This window comes from Fistularia commersonii, chromosome 18 (genome assembly GCF_037954325.1).
Source record: "Fistularia commersonii isolate RoL2024-O1a breed Wild chromosome 18, RoL_Fcom_v1.0, whole genome shotgun sequence".
Taxonomy (NCBI): domain Eukaryota; kingdom Metazoa; phylum Chordata; class Actinopteri; order Syngnathiformes; family Fistulariidae; genus Fistularia; species Fistularia commersonii.
The window spans coordinates 15,732,851-15,759,953 of NC_141301.1; the positions used below are offsets into that span (position 1 = coordinate 15,732,851).

A 27,103-nucleotide genomic window follows, 5' to 3' on the forward strand; every position below is an offset into this window, starting at 1 on the left:
TCTCTCCGAGCCTCCTCTCACCCTCCGCCTGCGACGACAGCTTGTGTCCACTAGATGGCGCCAGACGCCCGCCGAGCAGGGTGGTTGGTCGGTGTGTGTGTGTGTGTGTGTGTGTGTGTATGTGTGGGGTTGATACTTCCCGTCTGTTCCCGCCATGTCACGGAGGATCCGCGTCCGCGTGCGGGTCCGGGGATCCTCGGGCGGGAGCAAATAAACAAGTGTTGCGTAAGGCGTGTTTGTGCACGACGAAAGCCGATACCTGCGGCCGGACGGGGGCAGATATTTGCGGCTCCCCGCTGTGTCAACAAGCGCTGACCCGACATGGCATCCGTTTACAGGCGATGCACATGCACACGCACACGCACATCCCCGTGCCCCCCCCCCCCCCCCCCCCCCATACCTCTTCGGCACCGGAGCTTCTTGCGGAGCGCTCGTCCTGCAGATGTGTGAGGTCGCACCTGATGAAGAGGAAGGGGGGGGGGGGGGGGCGTGCACGCCGAGCCGTGACGTTGCCCCGGTGATGATGTGCAGCCGGTCCGTGCAGCAGCCGGCGAGCACCGGAACACCGGAAACGGACCGGTGGCCTTTTCAAAGTAGAAGAGCCGCACGGCTCTGCAGAGCAGGAGCCAAAACCAATGCAGGAATTACACGGGTGACGTGGGCTCCGGCTAACACCTGGAAGGGGGCCCCACGGGAGTGGGAGGGGGGGTTGCATCGATATTCTCTCCACAGCTGCGGTTGCCATTGACGACGGTGGTTTGTATCTGAAGTTTTTTGGAGCTGAAGTCTCGTCAACAGAAACATCTAAAACATCAGCGCTAGTTTGCATTTTATTCAACTGTGTGTTTGAAGCCTCGGACGGCGGCGCCGAGCATCTGCTTCCTGTCGGACGGGCGGACGACGATTCGCGTTGGCAGAGTTGGAAAGCAATTAACTGCTGAAAACAATATTCCACGTCCAGGATTCACACGGAGGCAAAGGGTTTAAATGCAAACCCGTATCCGGATGAATATTTGAAACGTCAACATCGTTCCGTCTATTTCGACTCAACTAAAAGCGTCTTCCTGCGCGGACGGACTTCCTCCTGATTCTCCGCCTCAGCTGTTGATCTCAACCTTCGACCTTCATGCAGGTTCCATCTACGGTCCGGCCACGTCTGAGATCCCGGGGCCTCCGCCGACGGCGGCCATTATAGTTGAGTAACAGAGGCGGCGTTTACACGTCCTTCGGTTACTCGCAGACATGCGTTCACCTGCAGTTGCCATCGGAGCGTCTTTTCTGTGGCGGCTCCGCTTTGTCTCCGGGTAGACGCTGTAAATATTGAAACCAAGGTTGCCGATCCATACCCTTTCAAAAATGGAACAGGCTGAACCTGCCGTTCCTTTTTCCCGGGAACAAAATGCCGCCTCCTCCTCCTCCGCCGTCTCCCGGTGGCCTCTGATAGCTGCCGAGACGCAACGTGTTTGAAAAACACCGGATCTGTGGATCCAGGAGTCGCAGCTGCTATTTTTATCAGTATGAGTTTTGCTCTGACTTTCATGATTCGGGGAAAAACAAAACGTGTGTAAAGTACGAAAATACCCCGGCGAACGCAAACGCCAATTACAACCGAACGTGACATTGAAGATTAAATATGACATTTGCGATTGTGCGTTTCCCCCCGTGTCGGATCGCATGGCCCGCCGTCGCCACGCGTCCCCTCTGGAATAACAACCTGGACGGCGTGTTGGGAGCTTTGCACATCCTCCTTTTCAAGGAATCCATGGGGGAAAATGTATCATCCCTTCAAGGACGGTGGGGGAATTTAAAAGACGATCAATCAATCAATTTTAGAAGAAAGATGCATCTTTCCTCCGCGTTTCCTCGCTTAAAATCCGAACCCAAGACCTCCAATGGCGACAAGTGGAATGCTTGTTGCGCGTCATTCATCCGTTCTCCGCACAGAAAAGTGGGACCTAAAAGTTACGCACATTTTTTACATCTTTAAACGTTAGGGGGATTTTTAGTCGAGTCGAAGAAGCGGGAAGGATTTATATTGTGGAGAGGAAGTTGTGTTGTAGTTTTCAAAGATTCAAAGTGTCATATGTACAATGTGGAAACGTGCTGCCCTGTACTACAAAATGCTTACTTTGCTGTCCACAGTGCATTTGGATTTGTACTGGCAATAAATAGGTATCGTAAACATTATTATCGACATGAAAGGTGTTTGCGAGGCAATCGAGAGCAGCTTGGTGCGCAACTCACAAAGTGCAGTACAGTTAAAATGGCGGTAGTTCCGTGTGCAATGCTGCATTTTAAAGTGCTTTTCAAGTTTTGTAAGCACTTATTCACGAGTGGAGGGATATCAATAACAACCTATGACCTTCATGAACCGTCTTCTTTCGCATTTAAGGCTAAAACAGAATCAGAAAAGCTTTATTGATCCGGGAATGATCTCAGTTGCGCCATACAGGAAAGAAAAAGAAATGAAAAAAATGAACAGAAAATGAATAGGTGGAGATAATATAATATAAGTGGTGTCAAGGTTCGAAAAGAATAAGATTAACAATTCAGAGTGATTATTGTCACATGTACAGTATGGAAATACTTTTCTCTGTACAACAAAGCTCTTATTTTGCTGTCCACGGAGAGGCCAGATAGTTAGCAAATAATAAATAAGAGAATAAGCGTATAATTTGACTATTTAAGATAAGATGAGATAAACTTTATTGATCTCCATAGAGGAAACTCAGTCACAACATTGTAACAGTTAAAAGTGTCCAATAAATATGAATATAAATATAAATAGAAAGACAATTAGAAATATACCGACAGCAGAATTGATATATTATTATTACTTGTTGAGTAAATACGTTAAAAAGAGGCAAATTACAAGCAGACGGACAGCGTGGCGTTTAACAACTTCATTTAACAGCTTGTGTTTTTGTTTCCTCCTGGAAAAGGCGCGCGTCTTTTCGAGCCGGCTTTTATTTTGAAGGCGCCAGCCGGAAGTGCGCTTCGGTCCAACCCCGCCAGCTTGACCGTCTCGCCCGGGCGGTGATTTGCTTACTCGGAGCGGGTCTGACTCCGGAGCGGGCACTGTGAAATGTGGAACCATGATGGTCCCTGGATAAGCGGCGGCGGACGCTAGGAGACGGCGGTAAGACGCGCGGTGACACCCCGCACTTCTCTCTCTCTCTCTCTCTCTCTCTCTCTCACACACACACACACACACACACACACACACACACACTCTCTCTCACACACATCTTTTTCCGGCCGCCGATTCCGCACAGATGAACTTCTTTTTATGTGACGTTTTTGGACAAAGCGGAAAATAAATTTGTAATTGGAGAGAAAAGCCGCTTTGGAGCTCTTTTGTGTCGATCCGGCGTCTCAAGTTTAATTCTGGATTTAGTAAACTTAGCCTGAGCTCCGCGCGTCCTCAGGTGTTCGTGGGGGGGTTTGTTTGCGGGGATTGTTTCCGCGTGTCTCCAATAATAATAATAAAAAAAAAAAAACAATAATAGAATAAACCAAAATAAAATAGACGCCTTTGCGCTTTTTTGTCGCAACGTGCGTCCCGGGATCTGTGCGTGTGCACCTGATGCGCTCCACTTTGCGGGGCTCACTGATCCCACTCATTCCACCATCACCACATTAACCCGCATCATCACGCACGTCGGCGTTGAACGTGGTCACGTCCGCCAGCCGCGGCCAACAGTCCCGGTTTGCCCCCCCCCCTCCCGCTCCCGCTCCCCCCCCCCAACCCCCGCAAGTTATCGCGGGATTTGTCCGAGCCTTAATTGTCTTTCACGCAAGTAATCACGGACGTGCGCCGCCTAAATGAACCCGTCAGCCCTGCGAGGCGTCCGCCGATTGCGGGCTACCTGTTGAGGTCGTGCATGTGCGTGTGTGTGTGTGTGTGTGTGTGAGTGAGAGAGAGAGAGAGAGAGAGAGAGTGTGCGTGTGCGTGTGCGCGCCCGTTTTGATAAATGGATCCGTCTCCTCTCAGTATGCAGACGTTATCACGCCGACGTGCCGCCGGAGCCGCGGGAGAAGCTGCTCCGGGCGGGAACTGTTGCTCTCAGACCTGTTGTCTGCAGCGCGGCTCAGATGGCCGCTCACGCACGGAGGCGCGCAGCCAGGCTTTATTAGACTATATTTGGCCGTGGCGGTGCGTGTGCGCGTCCCCGCCACTAATGATCCTCTCTTCCACCCAGAGCAGACCCAGGAGCGTCGGAGGCTGAGCGGCAGCAGGCCGGCCCGCCTCCCGCAAGGCCCCGCAAGGGTCCCACAACCATGGGTGTGCTTCAGCTCCACAACCCCACGCACCCCGGCACGCTCCTGCAACGGGCCAATCAGATGCGTCTGAGCGGCACCCTGTGCGACGTCATCATCACGGTGGACGGCCAGGAGTTCCCGGCGCACCGCACCGTCCTGGCGTGCACCAGCAAGATGTTCGAGATCCTGTTCCACCGCAGCAGCCTGCGCTACGCGCTGGACTTCCTGTCCCCCAAGACCTTCCAGCAGATCCTGGAGTACGCCTACACCGCCTCGCTGCAGGCCGCCGCCGAGGACCTGGACGACCTGCTGTACGCCGCCGAGATCCTGGAGATCGAGTTCCTGGAGGAGCAGTGTCTGAAGGTGCTGGAGACCATCCAGGCCGAGGAGAGCGAGGAGGCTCTGGTGAGGAACCACGGCGCCGCCGACCACGGCGACCACGGCCGCGCGCGCCACTGGAGGCACCTGATGTCCAGGAAGCATTCCTTAGCGGACGTCCCGGCCCGCGGCGGCCCCACCGCGCTGCACCACCTGGCCCTCTTCCAGATGGCCGAGAGGGCGGAGCCGGCCGAGGTCCCCGGGGGCCGCCGGGCGCCCGACGCCCGGGCGGCGGCGGAGAGCTCCCGGAAGCTCTCGCCGCCGCGCCCCGCCGGATGCATCAAGTCGGAGGACATGCAGGTGGACGAGGGCGAGGGCCGCGAAGACCGGCCCCTCGGCGGCCGCGCCTCGGAGCAGCCCAGGGACGAGGGCCCCGGGACGCCCCTGAGGAGCAGCGTGATCACCAGCACCCGGGAGCTGCACGGCGGCCCCGAGGACGGCGGGCAAGCGGCGGCGGCGAACGCTCTGGAAGGCTTCGCCGGCGTCGCCGAGAAGCACCTGTCCCTGTACTCCGTGCCCTCCGGCCGCGGCGCCGACGGCATGACGCCGGTGTCGGTGTCGGTGGGGCCCTCGCTGGGCGTGCCCCTGGACCCCCGGGCCTACGGGGGCCTGCTGCACCAGGGCCTGCTGCACCGGGAGCTGCTCAGCAGACTGGGCCAGTTTGCGGCGGGGATGCGGCAGGAGGGCCCGGCCCCCGGGCAGCAGTGCTGCGAGGAGTGCGGCCTGCAGCTGAGCGGCAGGCAGGCCATGGAGCAGCACAGGTAAAACCCCAACCCGCTAGCTAGCCTGCAACGGCAGCTCGCCGGCCCACGCTAGCACGCTGCAAGGAATTGGCCCTCGGTGGAAAAGCAGCAGCATGTGGCGCGTGTGTGTCTTTGTGTGTGTGTGTGTGTGTGTGTGTGTGTGTTGACCCCAAGCGGTGGTTTCGACGGTGGTCTCAGGAGGAGCGCTGAGGGCTCCTCGGCTCTTTGGTCTGGAACCTGGTTCCTCCTCCGGCCCTCTGGTCCCGGGGTCCATGGTGGCTCTGAGATCGAATCGTGGGCCGGCGGTCGTTGGCGCTCGGCTACCGGGCTCCGGTTCTTATTTTCTCGGCCGGACCGGAGCCTCTCAGCCGGGACCGAACCCGGACGGGACAAGAGGGAGGACAGGAATAGAAGTGGAATATTCAGCGGGTCCCAGCAGAGCAGCAGGAACGCCGGCACAGGGTTTCTTTGACTGTTTAGCTTCTAATCCTGAGCTCCTGGTGCCTCACCTTCACCTTCGAGGGTGGAGGCAGCAGACCTGCTGACCTGAGAGTTAGGGTCGGGTTAGCATTAAGGGCTAGGTTAGGGTTGATGGTTAGCATCGGGGGCTAGGTTTATGGGTTAGGGTCAGCATTAGGGGCTAGGTTTAGGGGTTAGGGTTAGCATTAAAGGCTAGGTTTAAGGTTAAGGGTTAGCATTAGGGGCTAGATTTCGGCTTAAGGGTTAAAATTAGGGTCTAGATTTAGGGGTTAGGGTTAGCATTAGGGGCCAGGTTTGGGGTTAAGGGTTAGCATTAGGGGTTAGGGTTAGCATAAGGCGGCTAGGTTTAGGGGTTAGGGTTAGCACTAGGGGCTAGGTTTAGGGTTAAGAGTTAGCATTAGGGGCAAGGCTTAGGGTTAAGGGTTAGCATTAGGGGCTAGGTTAAGGGGTTAGGGTTAGCATTAGGGGTTAGGTTTAGCATTAGGGGCAAGGCTTAGGGTTAAGGGTTAGCATTAGGGGCAAGGGTAAGGGTTAAGGGTTAGCATTAGGGGCTAGGTTTAGAGGTTAGTGGTCAGCGTTAGGATTGGGGTTTAGTTTAGGGTTAGCAGTTAGCATTGGGGTTACATTTAGGTGTTGTGGTTCGTGGTTAGCATTAGGGGTTAGGTTAAGGGGTTAAGGATCAGGGTCAAGGTTAAGAGTTGGGTTGAGGTGTGGGCTAATGTTAGCGGTTAAGGTTGTATCGTTGGGAGTCAGGGTTGGTGTTTAGCAATAACAATAAAACCAGCGCAAGTCAAGCAGGTTTTCTGATCCAGTCATCTCGCCGTGTCCGCGGTGCCCCCCCCCCACCCCACCCCCCACCCCAGGTGTGATGGCGGCAGAATGCTGGCATCCTGCGGGAGCCGTGAGTGTGTGATTCGGGGGGGAGGGGGTTGGCGGTGGCGGTGGCGGAGGTTCCGGAGGTGCAGAACCAGGTCACTGAGCATCTACCTGCTCCGTGGAGTGACATTTTTGGAGGCTTGTTTAAACAAAGTCCCCCCGGCACCGCTAAGATGCGAGTCAAGCGCTGGAAATGGACGGGATGTGAATGCCTGCTGCAGGAATGAGCCGTCACGGATGGGGGGGACGTATGAAGGAGGGAAGCGTCGGACGCCGCAGATAAAGGGGATCTTAGCATGCCGGTGCATTTCTCCGTACAGATATATCGTCCTTTTGGGGTTTGCTAATGTTCGGCGGAGGAGGGGGGGGGTCGTGCGGCCGGAGGGAAAACAACGGCAACAACGCGGATTTACGGTTTCTCAGGGCCGCCGGCCCCGTCAGGATTCCCTGACATAAAAACCCGTCCACCGCGGCAGCTCCGGTTGCAGGAATATTCCCCCCCCTGCGACCGGACCGGCTTTTCAGGGGAGGAAACCCGACGGTCGTGGCCGCCGTACGCGGCGCGCGGAGGCGCCGGGGCGTCCGAGGCCACGAGCTGGGCTGTTTGCGGGGTCACGTAAGGACGAAAGTGCGGATGCCTCGCACGCGTGATATGATATGATGGGTTTTGCTGCTGGCTGAGCTTCAGCGAATCATCTACTTTTCTCCTTTTCATCGCAGTTCCAAAGCAAGCCATGTGTGTTAACGTGTGTGTGTGTGTGTGTGTGTGTGTGTGTGTGTGTGTGTGTGTGTGTGTGTGTGTGTTTTCAACGCTGGCGGGTGGAGGCACGCGTACGTCTGCACTCTGAAATTAGCTAGATATCCTATTGTCTGTGTTCTCTTAGCATTCATGCGTTGTGATTCACAAACTCCGAGGGCCTCTTACTCTAATGATGATGCATTCAGCCGGGTTTTTTTTCCTTTTCTCGCCGGGATTAAAACATGCTCCTCTTGTTATGAGAGCACAATGCGGCTGGAAGACGCTACGGTGGGGGTGTTCGGCGCTAACCCGTCTGTGTGTCCGACAGGAGGCTGCACAAGGAGGAGAAGGGCCACGGCTGCGAGTTCTGTGGAAAACACTTCCAGGACAGCATGAGGCTGCGGATGCACATGCTGTCTCACACAGGTACTCGTCGCTTCCACGGGGCTTCCCGACCCTCGGCCCCTTCGTATGCACCTGTTTACGCTCCGCCCCCCCCTCCTCCCGCCGGTTAGTGCTGCCCCGAATACTTGGATCCGGCCTTTTTTAGTTTTCCACCCCCCCCCCCACCACCCACCGCCCCTCGCTTTAGGTCTGCGCACCTCCGCCGCCCTCCCCCTCCCTCTCCCTCGCTCTCCGTCGAATCGCTTCTGTGTTTTTTCGGAGAGACTCTGGCAGCTGGCCAGCTCTGCCCCTTCTGAGTGATGACATCATCAGCCGCCGGCAGGCCTGGGTGTTCTGCCAGTGTTCCGAAGCGTGTGTGATGGCTCGCTCGCAGATGTGTGTCCAGGAACACACTGTACCCAAATGCAGACTTAATCAGACCTGACTGCTCTCCCAGCTACTTTATCCAAAATAGAGAAAGAGGAGCAGGGGTGGGGGGGGGGGTGCGGGTGGGCGGGTGGTTCGGGCGGGCGGGGGGGGGGGGGGGGGGGGGGGGGTCGGCGACTAAAAATGCAACTAAAACAGAATCCTGGGTTGGGGAACGTGTATAGACAAGAAGAGGTCCCTGTCTGCTTTTGTCTGCCCCCCCTTCCCCGTTCAGGAGCGACATACCGCTGACAAATTGGCGAGCGTCTGCGTCTGTAAACTTGAAAACACACTCCCCCCCCAACACACACACACACACACACACACACATCCCCAACCCGTTCCCCTCCCGCCGCATCCCCAGCCGGCGAGCACACGTACGGCCTCGTGCTTTGATTTTCAATTTACAGTGACACCTACGACGGCGGCACCTTCAACCTCATTTGAATTTTTTGCATACCCTCCTTTCCCCCCCCGCCGTCCCGCCATCCCCTCCATCCCCCGACCAATAATACAACAAATAACAGAGATGTGGATCTCATTCCTTTGTCACTGTGTATTTCGGTATAGCAGCCTTAGATCCCGCTGGTTGCTAAGGAGCGAGTGCTCCACCGCTCTAATAGGCTGATTTGGTATTCAGCTCGATGCTGGCTCTTATTTTGGTATGCCAGACAAAGTGTTTTGATGGAGGACGATTGCAGCCGCGTCTGGAGACAGTTTGATGGTTTATGGATGAGAGCACACTCCGTGCCTTTGACTGCACAAGACAATGCACTATGTTCTCGTCTTCCCTTATCACACAATCTCCGCACAGCGCGCCGCGCCGCGCCGGACAGCGTCGCACAACATCAGGATCCGCAACGCCGTTACTGTATACGACGCGGCTCCGGAGCGGGTTTAATTTCGGCCCCCCGTGTGAGAAAACGGACCGCTGGGAAAAACGGCAAACGGCGTGTTCTGTGCAAACACGTATATTTTATAAATGAAGCGTCTGAATCTGTGCGGTTGCTGTGCTGTCTGCGCGTGGCGGCATCGCGGGAGCACATTTAGGCTGCGGCGCTGCGAGTTCCCAAAGCTTGTGGGTGTTTTAATGAGTCATTTTAACTTCATTTAAAGCCAGCTGAGCAGAAAATAGATCAGTGAATGAGCCCTGGGCCAGTATGGATCTGCAACCGATTTACATCTCTGTGAGAGCCAACCCACATCCAAACAGCTGTGTGTGTGTGTGTCTGTGTGAGACAGCCAGTGTGTGTGTGTGTCCTATGTGTCTGCCTGTGCAGGTGTGTGTGTGTGTAGCGCACGGCCGCGACCGAGCCTGTCTGCGAGCGGCGGGCACGCTTTCCCCTCTCGTGTGTTCATCCGAACGGGCGAGGGCATTCCAAAGGTGAACGTGGAGCTGCGGTGACGCTCCATGCGATGGGATTTGGGGTGTTGACTCTGAAGTGTTTTTTTTCTGATAAAGGATGTGCCGCAGGCAGCGAGCGTCTGCTGTAGAGAGAACACCCAGTCCTTCTGTGGCCTCTCAGGCATACAGTCTGCTCACTGTTCAGAGACTGATAACAGGGGATGGTAAATAAAACTCTTCAGCTTGGCTCTTTTTTTGTCAAGGAGGGCCGTTGCACCCTGTCTGGTGCCTTTGTTTGTCCCGACTCCACGTTTTTTTTTTTTTGTTTTTTTTTTTACGGCGCTCCCCCCCCCCCCCACACACACACACACATTGTGTGCCGTGCATTCGCTTCCATACGTTAACACCTGAAAAGCGGCGAGTGTGTGGCGAGCGAGGCACTTTGGTGACTTTCCAAAAAAAAATCAAATAAAAAGAAGGGGCGCCTTTGTCCCCGTGCTCTTCCTTTCTTTAAATTCCGTCTGGTCACAAACTCACGAGTGTGATTTTCATCTACAGCTCCTGCAGAAGCGCTGGTGTGTGATCAGTGTGGAGCGACGTTCTCCTCCGAGGATGCTCTGGAGGCCCACAGACAAACACACACAGGTACTCCACACACACATACACACACACACACACACACACACGGCGTTGAGTAAGCCATGACGGTGCGACTCGTGATGGCGGCTCTAAAGCGGCTCGTCATGCTGGCTGGGTTAAACTGTTCCTGTCATGTTGCTCCATAATTTATCAACACGGAGGTGGGAGGCCCTCTCACATATCACCCAGTAATATCTCTTGGCATTCAGACCCACAGCATGCCACTTCCACATCCACAGCACACACACACACACACACACACACACACACACATGCATTGTCCTCACCTCTGCCTGTGGAATTATTTCCCTCACACATTGTTGAAAAATGCATCGGCACCTTTTGGCGTGGGGATGATGTAAGAAGGCGGATGGCGCGGAAAGCCAACGGGCGCCTTCTTGGTACCTTCTCAGGACCTCGCAGTGTGTCCTCACAGTCTTCCTCATTCTAAAGCACCAATCGTTTCGGTATATTTTTATTGTTGAGACCAGGATTTAGACGCTTTTGCGTAAAGATCACGTTATCCATGTCAACTGCAAGTTCATGTCCTGAGAAAGGTTCCTGCAGATAAACGCGGAGCAGCGTTCTTTAGCTTTTCAGCTATTCGTCACACATACAAAGTGTAGCACATTTGATTAAAAAAACGGTATTATGGTCTTACCTTTACTTATAAATGAAATCCATGTGAGTCCAATTTAGAAAATTGTCTCAGTCTGGATATGTAATCTAAACTAAATGGACGGCTGCACATGACTCGCTAACTCTAGCTTCGTGTCGGAGTATTCTGCAGCCGAGGAGTCGCAATATGAATCCCTTGAATCATGAGCGCCCCCTAACGTGAGGCAGGAGAACCGCGTGCCTCACCTAGTGGCTCTTGGCAGTTGCGGTGGGGTAGAGCGAGCATCGATTGTCCTTGGAACTGAACATTCCTGGTTGGATTCTTGTCTCCTCCGAGAGCAGCGGTCGGGAACCTTTGGCTCGCGAGCCACGTATGGCTCTTCCGGTGACGGCAGATGCCTCCCAGACAGCTTTGAGTTGAAAAAGAAAAAATCAGTTTGGAACTGATTTTAAAATATTTCTTCACAATACTGTGTCATTTTAAGGTAAACAGAAATTAGTTTTGAAGATAAATTTCACGGGTCACCTGTCGGTCGGGTCGGTAACCATCGGCTTCCGAGCACGTCATTGTAACGGAGAAGAAGTTAATCTTATTAGATAGCCAACTAGTTTATCAGCGTCAACCCTATTAACGGCGAAAAGAAAAAAAAAAAAAAGACGATGATTACCGTGCTGCGTGGACGGAGGAATTTTCATTTGGATTTGCGGTATGTCTTATATACAATGATAAAATTGCATCGATGAAACGGTCAAATATAAAGCGACACTTTGAACAAATCCAAAAGTAAGACATATTTTATTTATTATACGTCAAAAATACTACATGAGATGAGATGAGATGAGATGAGATGAGAACAACTTTATTAATCCCGAAGGAAATTGTTGTGCCAGAGTTTCAACTAAAAACATAACAGTAATAGATAATAGTGGAAAGGAGGAAGAATAAGAAATATATGAAATATAAATTGTCTTAGCTGTTAGCAGTAACTACAAAATATATGGCTCTGGATGAAATATATTTAGAAATGTTTGGCTTTTACGGCTCTCCCGGTCAAAGAGTATCGAAGTGTTGTGGAGCAAGAAACTGAACCCTTCAGTTCTTCCCTGGCGCTGCTAGACGGCGTGCCAACCGCTCAATGCAGTGAACAAAGTTCCCGCAAGGGATTTAGAAAATACGATAAATTAAATTTATGATCGCTCAGCAAGAAGCTAATAACACAGTTGTTGTGAAAACAAACACTGTCCATTGGAATTGTAGCTCATGTAGCAAAAGTGTTTCAACATTTGAATAGCGACAAGCAATCCGGTGTCGGTGCAGAGCCTGCCGGCGGTCAGCCGTCATTGAGGCTCAGCGGTCGGCAGCCTCACCTCACGTCTCGTCTCAGTATTTGAAGAGTAAATGTGAAAATCGAGCAATTTCGAATAAAAAAACTGGTGAAGTGAAATGAAAAACACCTTTCTAGTGCAAATCACTGATAAATACAACCATTTCATTTTATTTTTTTCCTTTGACAATTTTTCTCTTTCCAAGATTGGCAAGTGAGGCACGGCCTCTCCTGCCTCCCCCGACTGCTCCTCGCTGCTTTTCTGGGAATTTCATCGGGCGGATATCGGCGGTAGCATCTTCACGCCACTCTGCGCGGCCTCCCGGCCACGAGCTAACCTCCGGCCCCATCCCTCCGCGGTTGCGGTATTTTTCGCGTTTCATTACCACACGATTGTCTTTGCCCGCGGCCGCAGCCGTGATTTCAGCTGCAAACAAATGTTTTCGTCGGACAGGCGTTCCTTTGTGCGAGCGCGAATCCTCTGAAATCATAACGCCTTTCGATCAATCGATCAAGACATGTGGCTAAAATTCACTCCGTTCTGACTTTTATTTCCGGGAGCCGTGTTGAGCGGGGAAGTTTACCTCGTGCACGGAGCGGGACAGGAAAGGCCAAATTATAGTTTTGTTCCTGAAAAGAAATCCACTGATATGCTACGGGGCCGGGCAGAAGGTGCTCGCCGGACTTTCGGGAATCGTCATGCCGCACGTTTCTCCTCGACGCACACGTGATATCTGTGTTTAGTTATTTATTTAGTGTTTTTGTCGTGAGCGTGGGATCCTTTTCTTCCAGGCTCCGGGAGTTTTCCAAGCCAAAGCTAAGATATTTTGGGCGCGAGGAGCGAGCGGGGGGGTCTTTGATGAATCCGGAGCGACCCTGCCTTTGAATTGTTCCACGTCTCACATCTTCCGAGATGAATCCGCAGAACTTCTGAGCAGAAAACCGCCTTAATGACGTTCAGTAACTTCCACAACAGCGAGTCGACTCAGACGGTTTATTTGTTAACGGCGGCCTCGGATACGCGCCGGACAACTTTTATTGCTCTGTAGACGAGACGGGCAAACCTCCGAGATGGTTCCTCGGATCGGACCCTTCATGTCGAAGCTTTAAAACGGGATTTTTCTGTCGAATCTTCTCACAAACGGGCGCTCGTCCCTCCCGGAGATGTCAAATATCGATAGAAACTTCTCTTTTACAGGTTATGATACAGAAGTCAGCGTCAGGCTGCGGAAAAGCGGAGAAAATAGGACTTCATATGAATAATGCGTCCGGCTGGGACGTCGCATTCATTTCAGATTAGCTCTGACGGCGTCGCCGTTCAGGAACGTCCTCTCTCTCCGTCCTGCGTTCGATTTTAAGACGGACCTTAAAAGTTAATCGCGCTTCCGTCCGACTCCGTCGTGCAGTTGTTGTTCAAAACTGCGATATTAGAGCGCCGGGAGGATGTGGGGATCCACACCTTTTCTGCCACTGTAACAGAAAGGTGATAACCGTCTCCGGAACGGCGGCATGTAACTGTAACTCCAGGTGGCACACACAGGATGAATAGTTAATGGCCACAGGCATGGAGTGGTGTTAACGATGCCCAGAAGTTTCTACCCCCCCTCCCTCTCTCTCCCTCAGTTGTAAACATCCAGAGCTCGGTTTCAGCTTGGCAGCGAATCAAGAGCAGGGTACAGGAGGGCATTACTCTCTCATTTTGTCATGATCTCCGTTTGGTCCGCCGTGACGCACGGCGCTTCGACGACGTCTTTTGTAAGGCTCCGGCCCTCCCCTCGCCGCAGGCAACCCGATAGCGTACGTGGAGAAATTATATTTCACAAGCTTCCAGGGTGATGCGGGGTAAACATCACCTGCACGCCGCCGTCATTTGCCAGCCGACGAGCCAAATCCAAATAGATCAGGACTCGTCGCGGCCGCATCGGAGCCGACCGGGTTGTTGTCTGGAGGTGGGGGATGGTGGGGTTGGGGGGCCGGTTTACAGTGAAAGTCTCTCCGAGCGTTTGGATATGTCAGAGGTGAACGGCCCGGGGTTGCCGAAGTTTGACATCAAAGAGGCGGGAGGCGGAGTGGACGGCGGGAAGGGGGTATGTGAGGACTTCCTGAGGGCAAGAGGATTGCTGCTGGTGTTGGATGCCAGGAGTGAGAGGAAAACAACATCATGTGCTGCTGTTTACCCCTCGCCACAGCGCTGTCACAGTCTCCTGACCTACTTGTCAGCGCCCAAAATAAAAGAATGGATCTGTCTCCGAATCGCTCTCACAACAAAGGGGTTTGTTTCATCCGAGCGGCGAAAGTCTCTGGGGCTCGTTCAATTTTAGAAAACCCAAGACTGTAACTCATCGGCGGCGTGCGGAGAAAGGGGGGGAAAAAAAAAAAGGAAAATAGACTGTACACGCTCCGAGCCGTCGGCCATCTCGCCTTTAAGGCAAAGGCCGTAAGAGTGGCGGCTTTGTGTACTCACAGCAGCTGCACTGTTTCCACACATTACAGGCTGCCTCATCAACTGAATAATATTACCGTCTGCCCGCGTCCTAATTAAACAGCGCCGCCGTCCATTCAGATGCGGCCCCGGCTCCATAAAACAGCCCTCCTAATGCAAACCTTTTAGCCGGCCTAATTGCGTGTCCGTCATCGTCCCGCACCCTTCTATTAATACCCATTTGCAATTCATACGAGCCTTAACACGGCCCGGACTGTACTCCGGCCTTTGTTCACCTGCGATTGACATGTTTCGACTGTAGATATAGAAAGCCCCCCCCCCCCCCCCCCTCCAAAAAAAAAAGCGGGGCAGCGTCGGCGGCCGAAGCGGAGCGTGACCCGGCCGAGCTGCTCCGCGGAATGGTGGTTAAACACGAGCAACGAATCTCTTGTTGCATTAATTATTGAGTGGGTTGTTCCTCAGCGGGGTAGATTAGCAGTCTGCTGATGAGTGCCTGGGGTTGTTTAAGGTACTATAGCGTGTGTGTGTGTGTGTGCGCGCACGTGTGTGCGCTGCGGCTGCATGTACAGGATGCTGGCTGCGTGAGCACATACAGTAGCGGCGTGAATCGGCCGGGTCATCTGAGGTATAGCGTTTCTGCACGGCTGTCACAGTTTAAGCGAGCGCTGCGAGGCAGCTGGCAGAAATTACTACGTGTGCACGGCCGCGCTGCGCAAACGGGGCGGACGTGATCACACACGATGTAATATCGTCAACGGCGAGAGGGTTAAACCCGGTCTGAGACGGCGAGGGATTTGTTTGGCGTGAATCAGGCCTTCATTTCGCATTAAACCTCGAGGAAGGCCTCGGACGATCGACGGCCGCGCGGTCGCTCGTCCGGGAAAAAAAAAAAAACAACCTTATTTGCACAACACCAATTAAACCCGATGTTTTATTTCCGCACGATTTCGCAAACATAAAGGGGAATCACGGACGGATCAGATGCGTGCCCCCCCCCCCACCCGATGGGCACGCTAGAAATTATACAGATCTGCGGTCATCGCCGAAAACAATCCCTTGTTCAATTTGCAGTGGGTTTACTCCCAGATTCTCAGGGTGGGAAAACTTTTGTTCGCCGCTTGAAAAGAAACAGGCTGCGCTTATTTGTGAATGAAGGGATTAGCTTGAACACTTCACCCCAACAAGGACCATGATCCTATCTGGTTGCCTAGACACATGGTTTTGTTTCTTAGGCAGCGTGAGAGCCTGGCCGGCTCCCACCTCGCCCGGCCTGAATAAGCGGCAGATGCATGTTAAATCACATGAGGAAACATCGTCCTCTCGGGGGCGGCGGACGGGGGAGGGAAGTCCGACGCCGCCGCCGCCGCCGCCGCCGAGCACGCCGTGAATCAATAACCCGCGTGTGCGAGCCGCGAGATAAAATAATGCGCTCTGTAAATATTTCGTGTTTTCCGCTCCATCGGAGTTTGCTCGAAAGTAAATCATTATTCCCGCCGTCGGAGGGTCCCTCCCCGCGGACACAATGCCCGGCCGGCTCCGCGCCCTTTGAGGAATACCATTGATTACATGGTATTTACCCCATTGAGGGCCGAGGGTCAGGGGGTCACCCGGCGCCTTAAAGCCCAAATCGCGAGCCCATTGTGTGGCTGAGGGTGAGAAAGCAGGGGGCGACGGCCGCCAACTTTAGGGCTCGTCCTCTCGGTGAGAAACTCCTCCGCCGAGTCTGCAAACGCCGCTTGTTTGGGAAGTCGACGGAGCGCCGCCGAGCGGAGCGTAATCACCTCCCCGACGCGGAAAAGTTTTTGTTTACACTTCCAACATTTCCTTTTTTTTTTTTTTTCGTTGTTGTTATTTTTGTTTTCCCCGTTAGCCGCGCGGTATAAACTTTAAGTGACTGCCGAGCTGCTGTCAGCCGCAGATCAAGAGCCGCGTTTGTCATATTCCTTCACACAACTTTCAGTAGCGTCGGCGACGGAGGGATCAGGGGCGTCTGCCGGCGTGTCATTTAACGCTTTACCTCCGACAGAATGTTGAACTTCAGCGAGCAGACGCGGCGCAGCCTGTGCCGAGATACAGCGGCGGAGAAATCAGAATGAAAGCGGCCCGCGAGCTCTGTGACGTGCGGTCGGGTTATTTCAGGGCTTTTTGTTTTTTGGGCCGCCGCTCTGCTTCGCTGCGACCGGTCCGGACACATTGGAATAGAAAGCGCTCCCCCTCCTGGACGCGGCCGGTAGCGCGGGGAGGAACCGGTTCACGTGGACGAGGCGGCGGCCGCGCACGCCGTTTCCCTCTCCTTTTTTTTTTTTTTTTTTTTTTTTTTTTGTTAAATCTCTCCAGCCATTTCAGGGTTGATAATTATCCAGGGCTCGGCTGTTGCGCGGCGACGGACGCCGATGTGACTCAGCTGAAATGAGGAGCCAGTCTGACACTGAAAGGGATTTCCTGCACGGTCAGCGGACGGGGGGGGGGGGGGGGGGGGGGGGGGGGAGGGAGGAGGAAGGGCGGGGGGAGGCATTGATAATGGTGGGTCTCCTTTCTCTATGTAAAATATTGTGATCCTCGGGTGAGAAAGAGCCCCGGTCATTAGGCGACAGCATAAAGACCGGGATTGTAGGAGTTGCATGCGGAGCCTACAGCTAATGGGCTCGGTCAATGAGGGCCTGAACCTCATTGTGTGCCCTTTGTCCAGTTCGGCAGCTAAAGCTTCTGAACAGGTGCAGTTCATTCCGCTGGATCGCCTCCCTGCAGGACTCTTAAAACCGGGGAATGTCTTTCATCGGCACCCCCGCCCCCACCGGCCCTCCTGTCAATGATTACAAATCATCACTTCTGTTAGTGCCTCCCGAGGGGCTTTGAATAGAAGTAAAGTTTGTCCAGAAACAGGTTCTTTTTCTTTCGCCTTTTTTTTTTTTTTTCACGCGCTCCCCGCGTCTTTGTGTCAAATCCCGCTCTCGTATGAAACGTCTTAATTGAGCGCGCGGATCGGCAAACAATGCGCGGTAAATGTTTATTCATCCCCCGGCCGCACGTTGCTTGATTTGTTCCTTTTTCTACTTGATTCTAACTTGACTGAAGCGAAAGCGAGTGTCTGACACTCTTCCCTCTTAGTATGAGTGTGCTGTATCCCTTTCCCTGCGTTAATTCCAATTTAATTGCCAGTTGCCTCAAGGCACTTCAATAACAGTAACAAATGATTTGATTTAGTGGACCTCATCAGACTGCATTTTAAATGCGACACAGCAACCCCACTTGAATTCCAATGAAGTGCTGGCACAGTCCTCTGTTTACTAATGATCCTCCGTCGGAGATGTCTGATCACATCTGAGCGGGGAGCGACGGGACCTGCTAGCATTGTAAACGATCCTCCACCTGATAGAAATAAGAACCTCATAATCTCATATTAAAGCCGGGCCGCTTGCGACGTGCGCCGGCGGCGGCGGCGGCGGCGGCGGGTCGGCCTCCCCCGGCCGGCCGGCCGGCGGCACCCGCGCGCCCGCCAGGGCGCCGGCGACGCAGCGTCGACTGTACGACGGCCCGTGGATCTTCCTCGCAGAGCCATTTTGACTGGGACGAGCCTGGCGGCGACTCCCCATCTGTATTCCTCTCCACACACGGTGCAACAGGAAAGCAGCCCCAAAGAGATGCCAGGTCACACACAGGATTAAACTGGATTGTGTTTTTTCCTGCAGTCCTGCCTTTAATGGCTTGATATCGCTACTTAACATTCTGCACGGAGCGCATAGTGTAGGCATCATTTAGGGTGGAGCTACGATCAGACGCTCTTTGAGCACACAGACAGAGGACTTCACAGGCTGCGGCTGACTCCTGATGGGGAATGAAGAGAATAATCACACATCTAACGCACCAGGAAGGAGCCATTGATTGTGTGATTGGCATGCCGTGCATTGTGTGGGAAATTCTTAAAGAAAACAATGACTTTCATGGTTTAAAATAGAATGTATAAAGACTCCCAGCTGAAAGTGCCTCTGGGCTTTTAGGGGAGTTAGTTTAGGTAGAGGCACTTGCTCTTTGAAAGAAGCTTTTCCCTTAGAGGACTCAGACAAAGTTGGAGTGACCCAGTTTCCCCACTTAAGGCCTTGTCTGTGTACGCTACTGAAATAACTGCGCGTCTGTGTCTTGCGCGTTCTCCAGGGACCGACATGGCGGTGTTCTGTCTGCTGTGCGCAAAGCGCTTCCAGACCCAGAAGGCCCTGCAGCAGCACATGGAGGTCCATGCCGGCATGCACAGCTACATCTGCAGCCACTGCGAGCGCCCCTTCCCCAGTCACACCACGCTCAAAAGACACTTGCGCTCGCACTCGGGTAAGAGACGGATCGTTTCCAGTATCGCTGTCGGTCCGCGCCCGTTATCTGCTGTCATAAAACATTTAGCGTTAAAAGCGCGCGCTGAATATTGCATACGGGCCGGGGATCCTGAGGTTAGATTTTAATTGATTTGCATGCGTCTCCTCCCCCCTCCCTCTCACCCCGTCCTCCGATGACTCACCTCTCCGACGATGACAGCACTGTACCACTACGGCCGGTGCATATTTTGGGCGATTTTCATCCTGTTTATATTTTGGGTTCTTAGACAGCCGTCGGGCTTCTGCAATTCACGGCTGTCAGTTCTAGTGCGGTTCACCCGGAGTGATAGAGGAAACCCAAATAAATATTGAAGGGAAAGCAAATGGAAATGACTTGTCTGCGTGTTCTTCCGAGGGTGAGTTTTAGTGCCGCGAGAGATGGAGAGATATTTACTGAGAAGATGTCCCCCTTTCTTCTTTTACCTTAAATAACACTCCCAGCTGTCAGGACGGCTTGATGTCTAGACAGGAGAAATACATAATTGATGCGAAGAGACAGAAGTGAGGGGAGTTTTGGCCATGGCGGCGTATCTTGTTTGTATGCCATTCTGCTTGGAAGTAACATTTTGTAAATGTCATCTGCTCCGCGGTGGGGTGGGGGATCGGGGAGAATTGGCCTGTAATGAGGAGAGCAATGTATCCTCTGACTTGGCTGTTGCTGTGGACACTGAGATAATGAGGCACATAGGTCATTGGAGATGAGTCAAAGCATCGGCCGAGGAGAGAAACAGATTAACTACAGTATAGAGAACAGAGCGCCACATGCCCGCGGGACTTTTATTAGCTATTACCAGACGTCCAGAAGGAGTGTCCTCGTGTCACGACGTTAACGCCGTCCGAAAAAGCACCTTATTTCCTGGCTCGATATGCACGCGTAGGTCACCACGTGTTTTGGTTTGTTTTCGTTTTTGGTTTTTTTTTTGTCGTCCTCGTCGCTTTTCAGGCGATCATCCCTTCGAGTGCGAGTTCTGCGGGAGCTGCTTCCGAGACGACGGCACCCTGAGGGGCCACAAACGCATCCACACGGGGGAGAAGCCGTACGAGTGCAACGGCTGCGGGAAGCGCTTCAGCCTCAAACACCAGCTGGAGACGCACTACCGCGTGCACACCGGTGAGTCGGCACGGCTAAGTTAAGCCCGGCTTTACGCAAGAACCTCGTGGAATGGTTTTACACTCAGTCGCGTCGGAAATACAGTTATAAGAGATTTACGCCGCGATCAATATGATGACGAATCGATCTTTGACGGCTTCCTCTTTCGCGCAAAGCTTCACGTGCCTTTGCTCGTCGCTTTTATAAGCTCTCCTGCGGCCGCGTTTGGCGGGACCGTCCCGGAAAACAGATTCTCCTAAAGAACGAAGTCAGGGCTCTAGTCATATCCTATTATATGCAGAAAAAGATATAATAATAAACATAGAAATAAAACATTAAAAATGGTATAAAAGAGATAATGAAACATCTACACATCATAAAAAATACAGCAATCCTACAGAATGAAGAATCCTACTTTATTAGGTCGATAGATAAATATATATTTATGACTACAAACATATATAAATAATATAAGAAGACTAAAAATAGAAAATTAAAAATGGTGTAAAAGAGATAATGAAACATCTACACATCATAAAAAATACAGCAATCCTACAGAATGAAGAATCCTACTTTATCAGGTAGATAGATAAATATATATCTATGACTTCATATATATACATATATATGTGTATATATATATATATATATATATATATATATATTATAATATAATATACTATAAAAAAATAGAAAATTAAAAACCTAATGAAATGGAAAATAATACCTCTACACATGATAAAAAATATAATTATTCAGAATAAAGAATTCTTCTTTATTTAATAGATGGATAAATATGTTTTTATGAATATATATACATATATATACAAATAATATAAGAAAAATACAAATAGAAAATTAAACCGCTACACATGATAAAAATATATAATAATCCTACAGAGTAAAGAATCCCTCTTTATTAGGTAGATAGATAAATATATATTTATGACTACATACATATATATCTAAATAATATAAGAAAACTGAAAATAGAAAATTAGAAATTGAATAAAAAAGATAATAAAACCTCTACACATCTTAAGCAATCCTACAAAATGAAGAATCCTACTTTATTAGGTAGATAGATAAATATATATTTATGACTATATATATATATATATATATATATTATTATATATATGTGTGTGTACAAATAATATAAGAAAATTAAAAATTGATTGAAAATTAAACCTTTACACGTGATGAAATTGTATAATGATCCTGCAGAACAAAGAATCCGTCTTTATTAGGTAGATAGATGAATGTATATATAAGAATATACTGATATATATATAGATAAAAATGATATAAATAAAATAAAAACCTGATAGAATAGAAAATAATAAATATTTAGTTTGTCTTCCTAATTTATTTGTGGTACGTATCTGAGACAAGATAAGATGACATTTACCATTTTAAGAAACAATTTAAAAACTCCATACATCCCATACGGCCTTGGAGATGCGTTCCTGCAGCCGGTCTAAATCCCTTCCTGGAAACCGTATGTATCTGTCAAGAAACAGAACCAGGCTGCGGGAAAACGAATGGGAGAACAGTATTATTGAACGGAAAAATGAAACTAATAAAAAAACAATCATAAAAATGAGAACAATCCCCGACATGACAATCGAAAGCGTATCGCCATGTTGGTTGGCGTTTCTTTTGCCCTTTGCACGTCTGTTGAGGGTAGAAAGTCACAATATATATGTGTATACATATAAACACATATATGCATGTTCCTCAAGAGGACAGGGTGTCATTGCACTGCAATATGAAACTATTTTGCATTAATCCAAGCGGGATGTAAGTGGATCTCCGTTTTCGGGATGGCGCCGTCGGTCGGGATGGTCGGCGAGGAAGGAGCGCGGCTCCCAGCCGACGGGCGCAGACGACTCGGGAAATAGTTCGAGGGGTAATGAAAGCAGCATCGGAGGCCATTCGTAATTTCCATCTCGTGTCTCGAGACAGTCCAGCGGCCGTGAATATCCCCCGACGGGTTTTCATCTCAGCCCCGGAAATAGATCGCTCTGTTTTTTTTTTAAAAAAACCAGAGCTGCGACAACTGGCGAGTTGATTAAAAGAAATTCAGAAACAAGCGTGGGGACTTTCTGCTTCGCTTTGTCCTCGTCTTTGGAAATTTATCTCGATTTCTCTGTGATTTCATCGGCCTGACGATCCTAATAATCGTTAATCGCTCTCATATTAATTTCAGCTGGAATGACTTCAATAAGCATCAGAAACAGCCAATTCAGCGAGTGACTCTAAAATCAATTTAGATTCCGGCTGAGTAAAACCGAGGCGGCGCAAACATTCGCCCGCTATTATTGGATATTAACCTTAAATCCAATTCTTTTCTCTTCATTCCTATTGAACATGTCTGTGCTATTAACCCTCGTGCGATCTTAACATTGTGTTTACTTCCCTTGTCCTGCGGGTCAAAAATGACCCATAAGACAATCTTCGTACCTTAGTGGTTTACAGCCCTCATGGACACATAAACAAAAATAGAAGTATCACTTTTTCTAATTATTATTATTTCTAATTATTGTTAGACTGGTGCAGGACATGTATGCTAGCTGTGAGACACTGGTACGGTGTGCTGTAGGGGTAACAGAGAAGTTCAAGGAGGAGGTGGGACTCCATCAGGGATCAGCTCTGAGCCCCTTCTTGTTCGCAATGGTGATGGACAGGCTGACAGATGAGGTTAGACAGGAATCCCCATGGACCATGATGTTTGCGGATGACATTGTGATCTGTAGTGAGAGCAGACAACAGGTAGAGGAACATCTAGCGAGGTGGAGGTATGCTCTGGAAAGGAGAGGAATGAAAGTTAGTCGTAGCAAGACAGAATATATGTGTGTGAATGAGAGGATCTCAGGTGGAACGGTGAGGCTACAGGGAGTGGAGATCAAGAAGCTGGAGGATTTTAGGTACTTAGGGTCAACAGTCCAGAGCGTAGGAGAGTGTGGAAAAGAGGTGAAGAGACGGTCCAAGCAGGTTGGAATGGGTGGAGAAAAGTGTCAGGGGTACCAAGAGATAGAAGACTTTCATCCAGAATAAAAGGAAAGTTGTACAAGACAGTGGTGAGACCAGAGATGATGTTTGGACTAGAAACTGTTCCAATGACCAAAAGACAGCAGGCAGAACTAGAGGTTGCAGAGATGAAGATGTTGAGGTTCTCTTTGGGAGTGACCAGGATGGAGAGGATCAGGAATGAGTCCATCAGAGGAACAGCACATGTTAGATGTTTTGGAGAGAAGGTCAGAGAAGCCAGACTGAGATGGTTGGGTCATGGACAGAGGAGGGATAGAGAATATATTGGTAGACGGATGCTGGAATTTGAGCTGCCAGGCAGGAGGTCTGGAGGAAGACCAAAGAGAAGATTTATGGACATAGTGAGAGAAGATATGAAGGTAGTTGGTGTGAGAGAGGAGGATCCAGAGAATAGGGTGAGATGGAGAAAGTTGACTCGCTGTGGCGACACCTGATGGGAAAAGCCGAAAGAAGAAGAAGAAGCAGAAGAAGAAGACTTTTTCTAATTATGGGGTCTCTTTAGGAAAAGTTATAAAATTTCAAGTCGTAGAAAAAACGCCTTAACCTATTTTTATCCAGCTAAACATGCTAGTGGGTCACCTTTTGACCCGCAAGACAACACAAGGGTTAAAAAATCTCAGATGCTCAAAAATCCGATTTCTCTTGTTGCTTAAAAACAACGCCGGCTCGAAGCTACGGACTCCATTCGCCGCCCAAGTCTTTCGCCGACCCTGAGCCGGAGTCGTGTCATTTTTCAGGTGAGAAGCCATTTGAGTGTAAGCTGTGTCACCAGCGGTCCAGAGACTACTCGGCCATGATCAAGCACCTGCGCACTCACAACGGGGCGTCCCCGTACCAGTGCACCATCTGCCAGGACTTCTGCCCGAGCCTGGCAGCCATGCAGAAGCACATGAAGGGCCACAAACCGGAGGAGGTGCCGGCGGACTGGAGGATAGAAAAGACTTACCTGTATGTCTGCTACGTCTGAGCAGGTCTTGGACCCGTTGCACACAGTCTGACGCGCACACACACACGCACACATACACACCAACGCAAACAAACACACATACACACACGTCTGTCCGGGTGGAAAAAGGCAACGTGGGTGGACTTTTTTAGATTTTATTTTGAATCCGCTAAAGAGATGCATCGCGGGGTTGTCGTCCTTCCGGTTTGTACCCGACGCCATGGCTTTTTTTCTACACGCTAGTGCTGAAACAAAAATAAACGCTCCGCGATGGATGGTTATTATTGTTTTCCTGATCTGAGGATAATCAGCGTAGCGGCGGATCTATTTTACGGCTGTCGGACGTCAACCCGGCACGTGACCGGGATCGCCGGCGGCCATGTTGATGTTTTCGGCGTCTCGGCACTAGCACCCCCGACACACACACCGGCAGATAATAATCTAATCTGTGACGGATCCGGCGGGGGTCGGAGGCGGCGCCGACCCGGCGTGCGCGGCGGGAGCTCTCCGATTGATCGCCTAACCGCCGGGCGAAAACCGGGTCGTGTTTTATGATTGTGCAGTAAATAATTCCAGAGCCTCGATTGGAAAGCTTCGTCTTCTAGTTTCCCGTGAGTTTTCTCTTTTTCTTTTTTTTTTTTTCTCTCGTTTGTTTGTTTGTTGATTTTCTTTTTTTGTTTTTGCATGTTTTACTTGAATGGCTGCCACATTTTGACCTCATAAGCTTGATCTCTTTAATTGCCTTTTGTTTCTTTCAGCACTGTTTGTGTTTTTCCGGCTCACATTCTCTCTCTCTCTCTCTCTCTCTCTCTCGCGGTGTCGTCTGTTTGTTATTTATATGTTGTTTATTGGTTACCAAATATGTGATGGGTCGGAGTCTGCCGGCTTCACTTGTCGTAGAGTCCGCTCTACCTCTCCACAGCTCTCGGCCCGTCTTGGTTTTCGAAACAAACAACAACAACAACGTGTGAATTCATTCATTTTTGAACATGAAACAAACAAACAATATAAAAAAAGGGGCGCGGCGTTGGTTAGCGCTCCCGCCCGGTCGGTTTCCCACAGGGAGGTCTTCCTGTGTGGAGTCTCCATGTTCTGTCTGGGTTCGTCCCGCAGGAGGTTGAGTGGAGACCCTGCATTGTCCAGACGTGTGAATGGTTGTATGTGGCCCGTGACGGACCCGGGCCGACGGCGGTCGATGAATGAACGAACGAAAACGACAAAAAAATACCCCGTCGTGATTGAGACGATCGCAACGCGGAGAGCGTCAACCTGGCTTTTTTTTTTTTTTTTTTTTCTCATTCCCCATCATTAAATGTATTTAGATGTCTGATGAATCACAGAAGTGGAATTTTCTATGAGAAAAAAAAATGGAAGAAAACATGTAAAGAGGTTTTTTTTTTTCTAATAAAAGACGAAAAAGAAAACTCTGACATTGAATCACAATGAGGTTATCGTCGGTCGTTGTGTAGCTGTAATGTACAAAAAAAAAATCGTCATTGTATGTTATTCCCTTGAGTGAGCCTAACACGGGCCTTATAGATGATAAATATGTTGTATTTTTGTATTACGGTAATTTGCTATCTGTTTACATTTGGTATGATTTGAGAAACATCTTAATGTGTGTGTTTTATAAGTCTCTGATTTGATTAAGATCCCTCCCTCGTGCCTCTTTTATAAGTAGAGCATTGATATGCTTGAGTACATGGGTCTGTGCTATTTGGTAGTTGTTTCTGGGTGTTTGTTTATTGTTACTTAACTAAAAATAGACTGCCATGTAGATCCACTCGTCTGAATATTGCAACTGGAAGCAACATAACTGTGATCGTGGCTGATACTCTGATGCAAGTTCCGAGCAATTTTCATGTAAAAGTACACGCTTGTCTCGAGTCGTTCCCCCTCAGAGTGAACATGGACTGAGGTCTTTGGGCGAGGCCGGGCCGTGCAGCACGCCGCCGCCGCCGCCGCCGCCGCCGTCTGTGGGCATCACCAATGCCTTCCTTAAGTAGCCAACAACACTCAGTGCCATGAAAACACCCATTCACTGTATCTACTCTACATGAACATGCACTATTAATGGATTTCCTCGGTGGACCAAAAGAAATAGAGCACTTTTGTTTGAAAGGGGTTTTTTCTTTGATCTTTCTATGTCGTGATAATGCAGATGTCCTTTTATTTGATGTGTCCTAGAAGGATGTGATTAGCATTGTTTAGAATTATGTCAATGTGTGTCTACCTCAGGGCCAGATCACAGATCGACCTGGTATCCAATCAGGGTTGTTCTTCTTGCCATGTGTGCAGTAAAATCCCTGTTCATTACAGCTTTGTAACACAGTGTGTGAAAGTGTTTTCTCAGTGTGGATTCAGGCACAACTCTGTATGCATCAGTGTTCGATGGCATGGTCAAAAAAAAAAGAAAAAGAAAAAAGAATTAAACAATTTACTATTTTATGCATCCCGTCTCGTTTGCAATTCATGATTTTGCCGTTGCATTATTCAAAAATCCCTTCCCCGGCCGAGTCTGACGGGGACCGGCAGCCACGCCCTCGCCGACGCCGCCCGTCGAGCCGACGTTTCTAATTTACTCGGACGCTTTAACTAATGGCGCGGTTACATGGGAACCTAATGAAGAAACTTCCAGCTGAAAAACAGTAAAAGAATCAAAGAGCTCATTATTTCCCATCAAATTGGCACAACATCTCTTTGCATGGGATCAATGAGAATACCATTGCAGCTGCATGCTTGCTCTCTCTGGCTTTTTCCCCTTTCTTCCTATTAAGTGTAGTCCTGGCTTCGCTCGTAGTTTAGGTTGGGCCTAAAACCCATTTATGCTATTTCATGGAATCCTTAATAAATCTCCTGTTTACTTGAGCTCCGTCCGCCCGGACCACCCGCCTTTGTTATGTTCTCAGATGATCCGGGCCAAGAATGAACCCAGAAAACATCTGAAATGCTCGGAGAGGTGGCGCAGCCGCTTAGCTCCTCCGCTTCGC

General features: G+C 50.4%; 1 protein-coding gene across 2 annotated transcripts; it reads left to right on the forward strand.

Annotated features, from left to right (window-relative positions):
• Nucleotides 1-2,997: 2,997 nt before the first annotated feature.
• zbtb16b (zinc finger and BTB domain containing 16b) lies at nucleotides 2,998-26,565 on the forward strand. Of its 2 annotated transcripts, none has more exons than XM_086164782.1 (7): nucleotides 2,998-3,139; nucleotides 4,208-5,402; nucleotides 7,808-7,905; nucleotides 10,193-10,279; nucleotides 18,812-18,982; nucleotides 19,967-20,134; nucleotides 23,905-26,565. In XM_086164782.1, the coding sequence occupies exons 2-7, from the start codon at nucleotides 4,282-4,284 to the stop codon at nucleotides 24,132-24,134; spliced, it is 1,875 nt and encodes a 624-aa protein (XP_086020908.1). In that variant the 5' UTR covers nucleotides 2,998-3,139; nucleotides 4,208-4,281; the 3' UTR covers nucleotides 24,135-26,565. The 2 variants fall into 2 exon arrangements, with proteins under 2 accessions (XP_086020908.1, XP_086020907.1); XM_086164781.1 differs by having other exon boundaries at nucleotides 3,017-3,139; nucleotides 4,203-5,402.
• The last annotated feature ends 538 nt before the right edge of the window (nucleotides 26,566-27,103 follow it).

Coding starts and splice junctions, on each gene's coding strand:
- zbtb16b (XM_086164782.1), top strand. CDS start 4,282: ATGGGTGTGCTTCAGCTCCACAACCCCACGCACCCCGGCACGCTCCTG. Junction 10,280..18,811: donor CCACAGACAAACACACACAG/GTACTCCACACA, acceptor CGCGTTCTCCAG/GGACCGACATGGCGGTGTTC. Junction 20,135..23,904: donor GCACTACCGCGTGCACACCG/GTGAGTCGGCAC, acceptor GTCATTTTTCAG/GTGAGAAGCCATTTGAGTGT.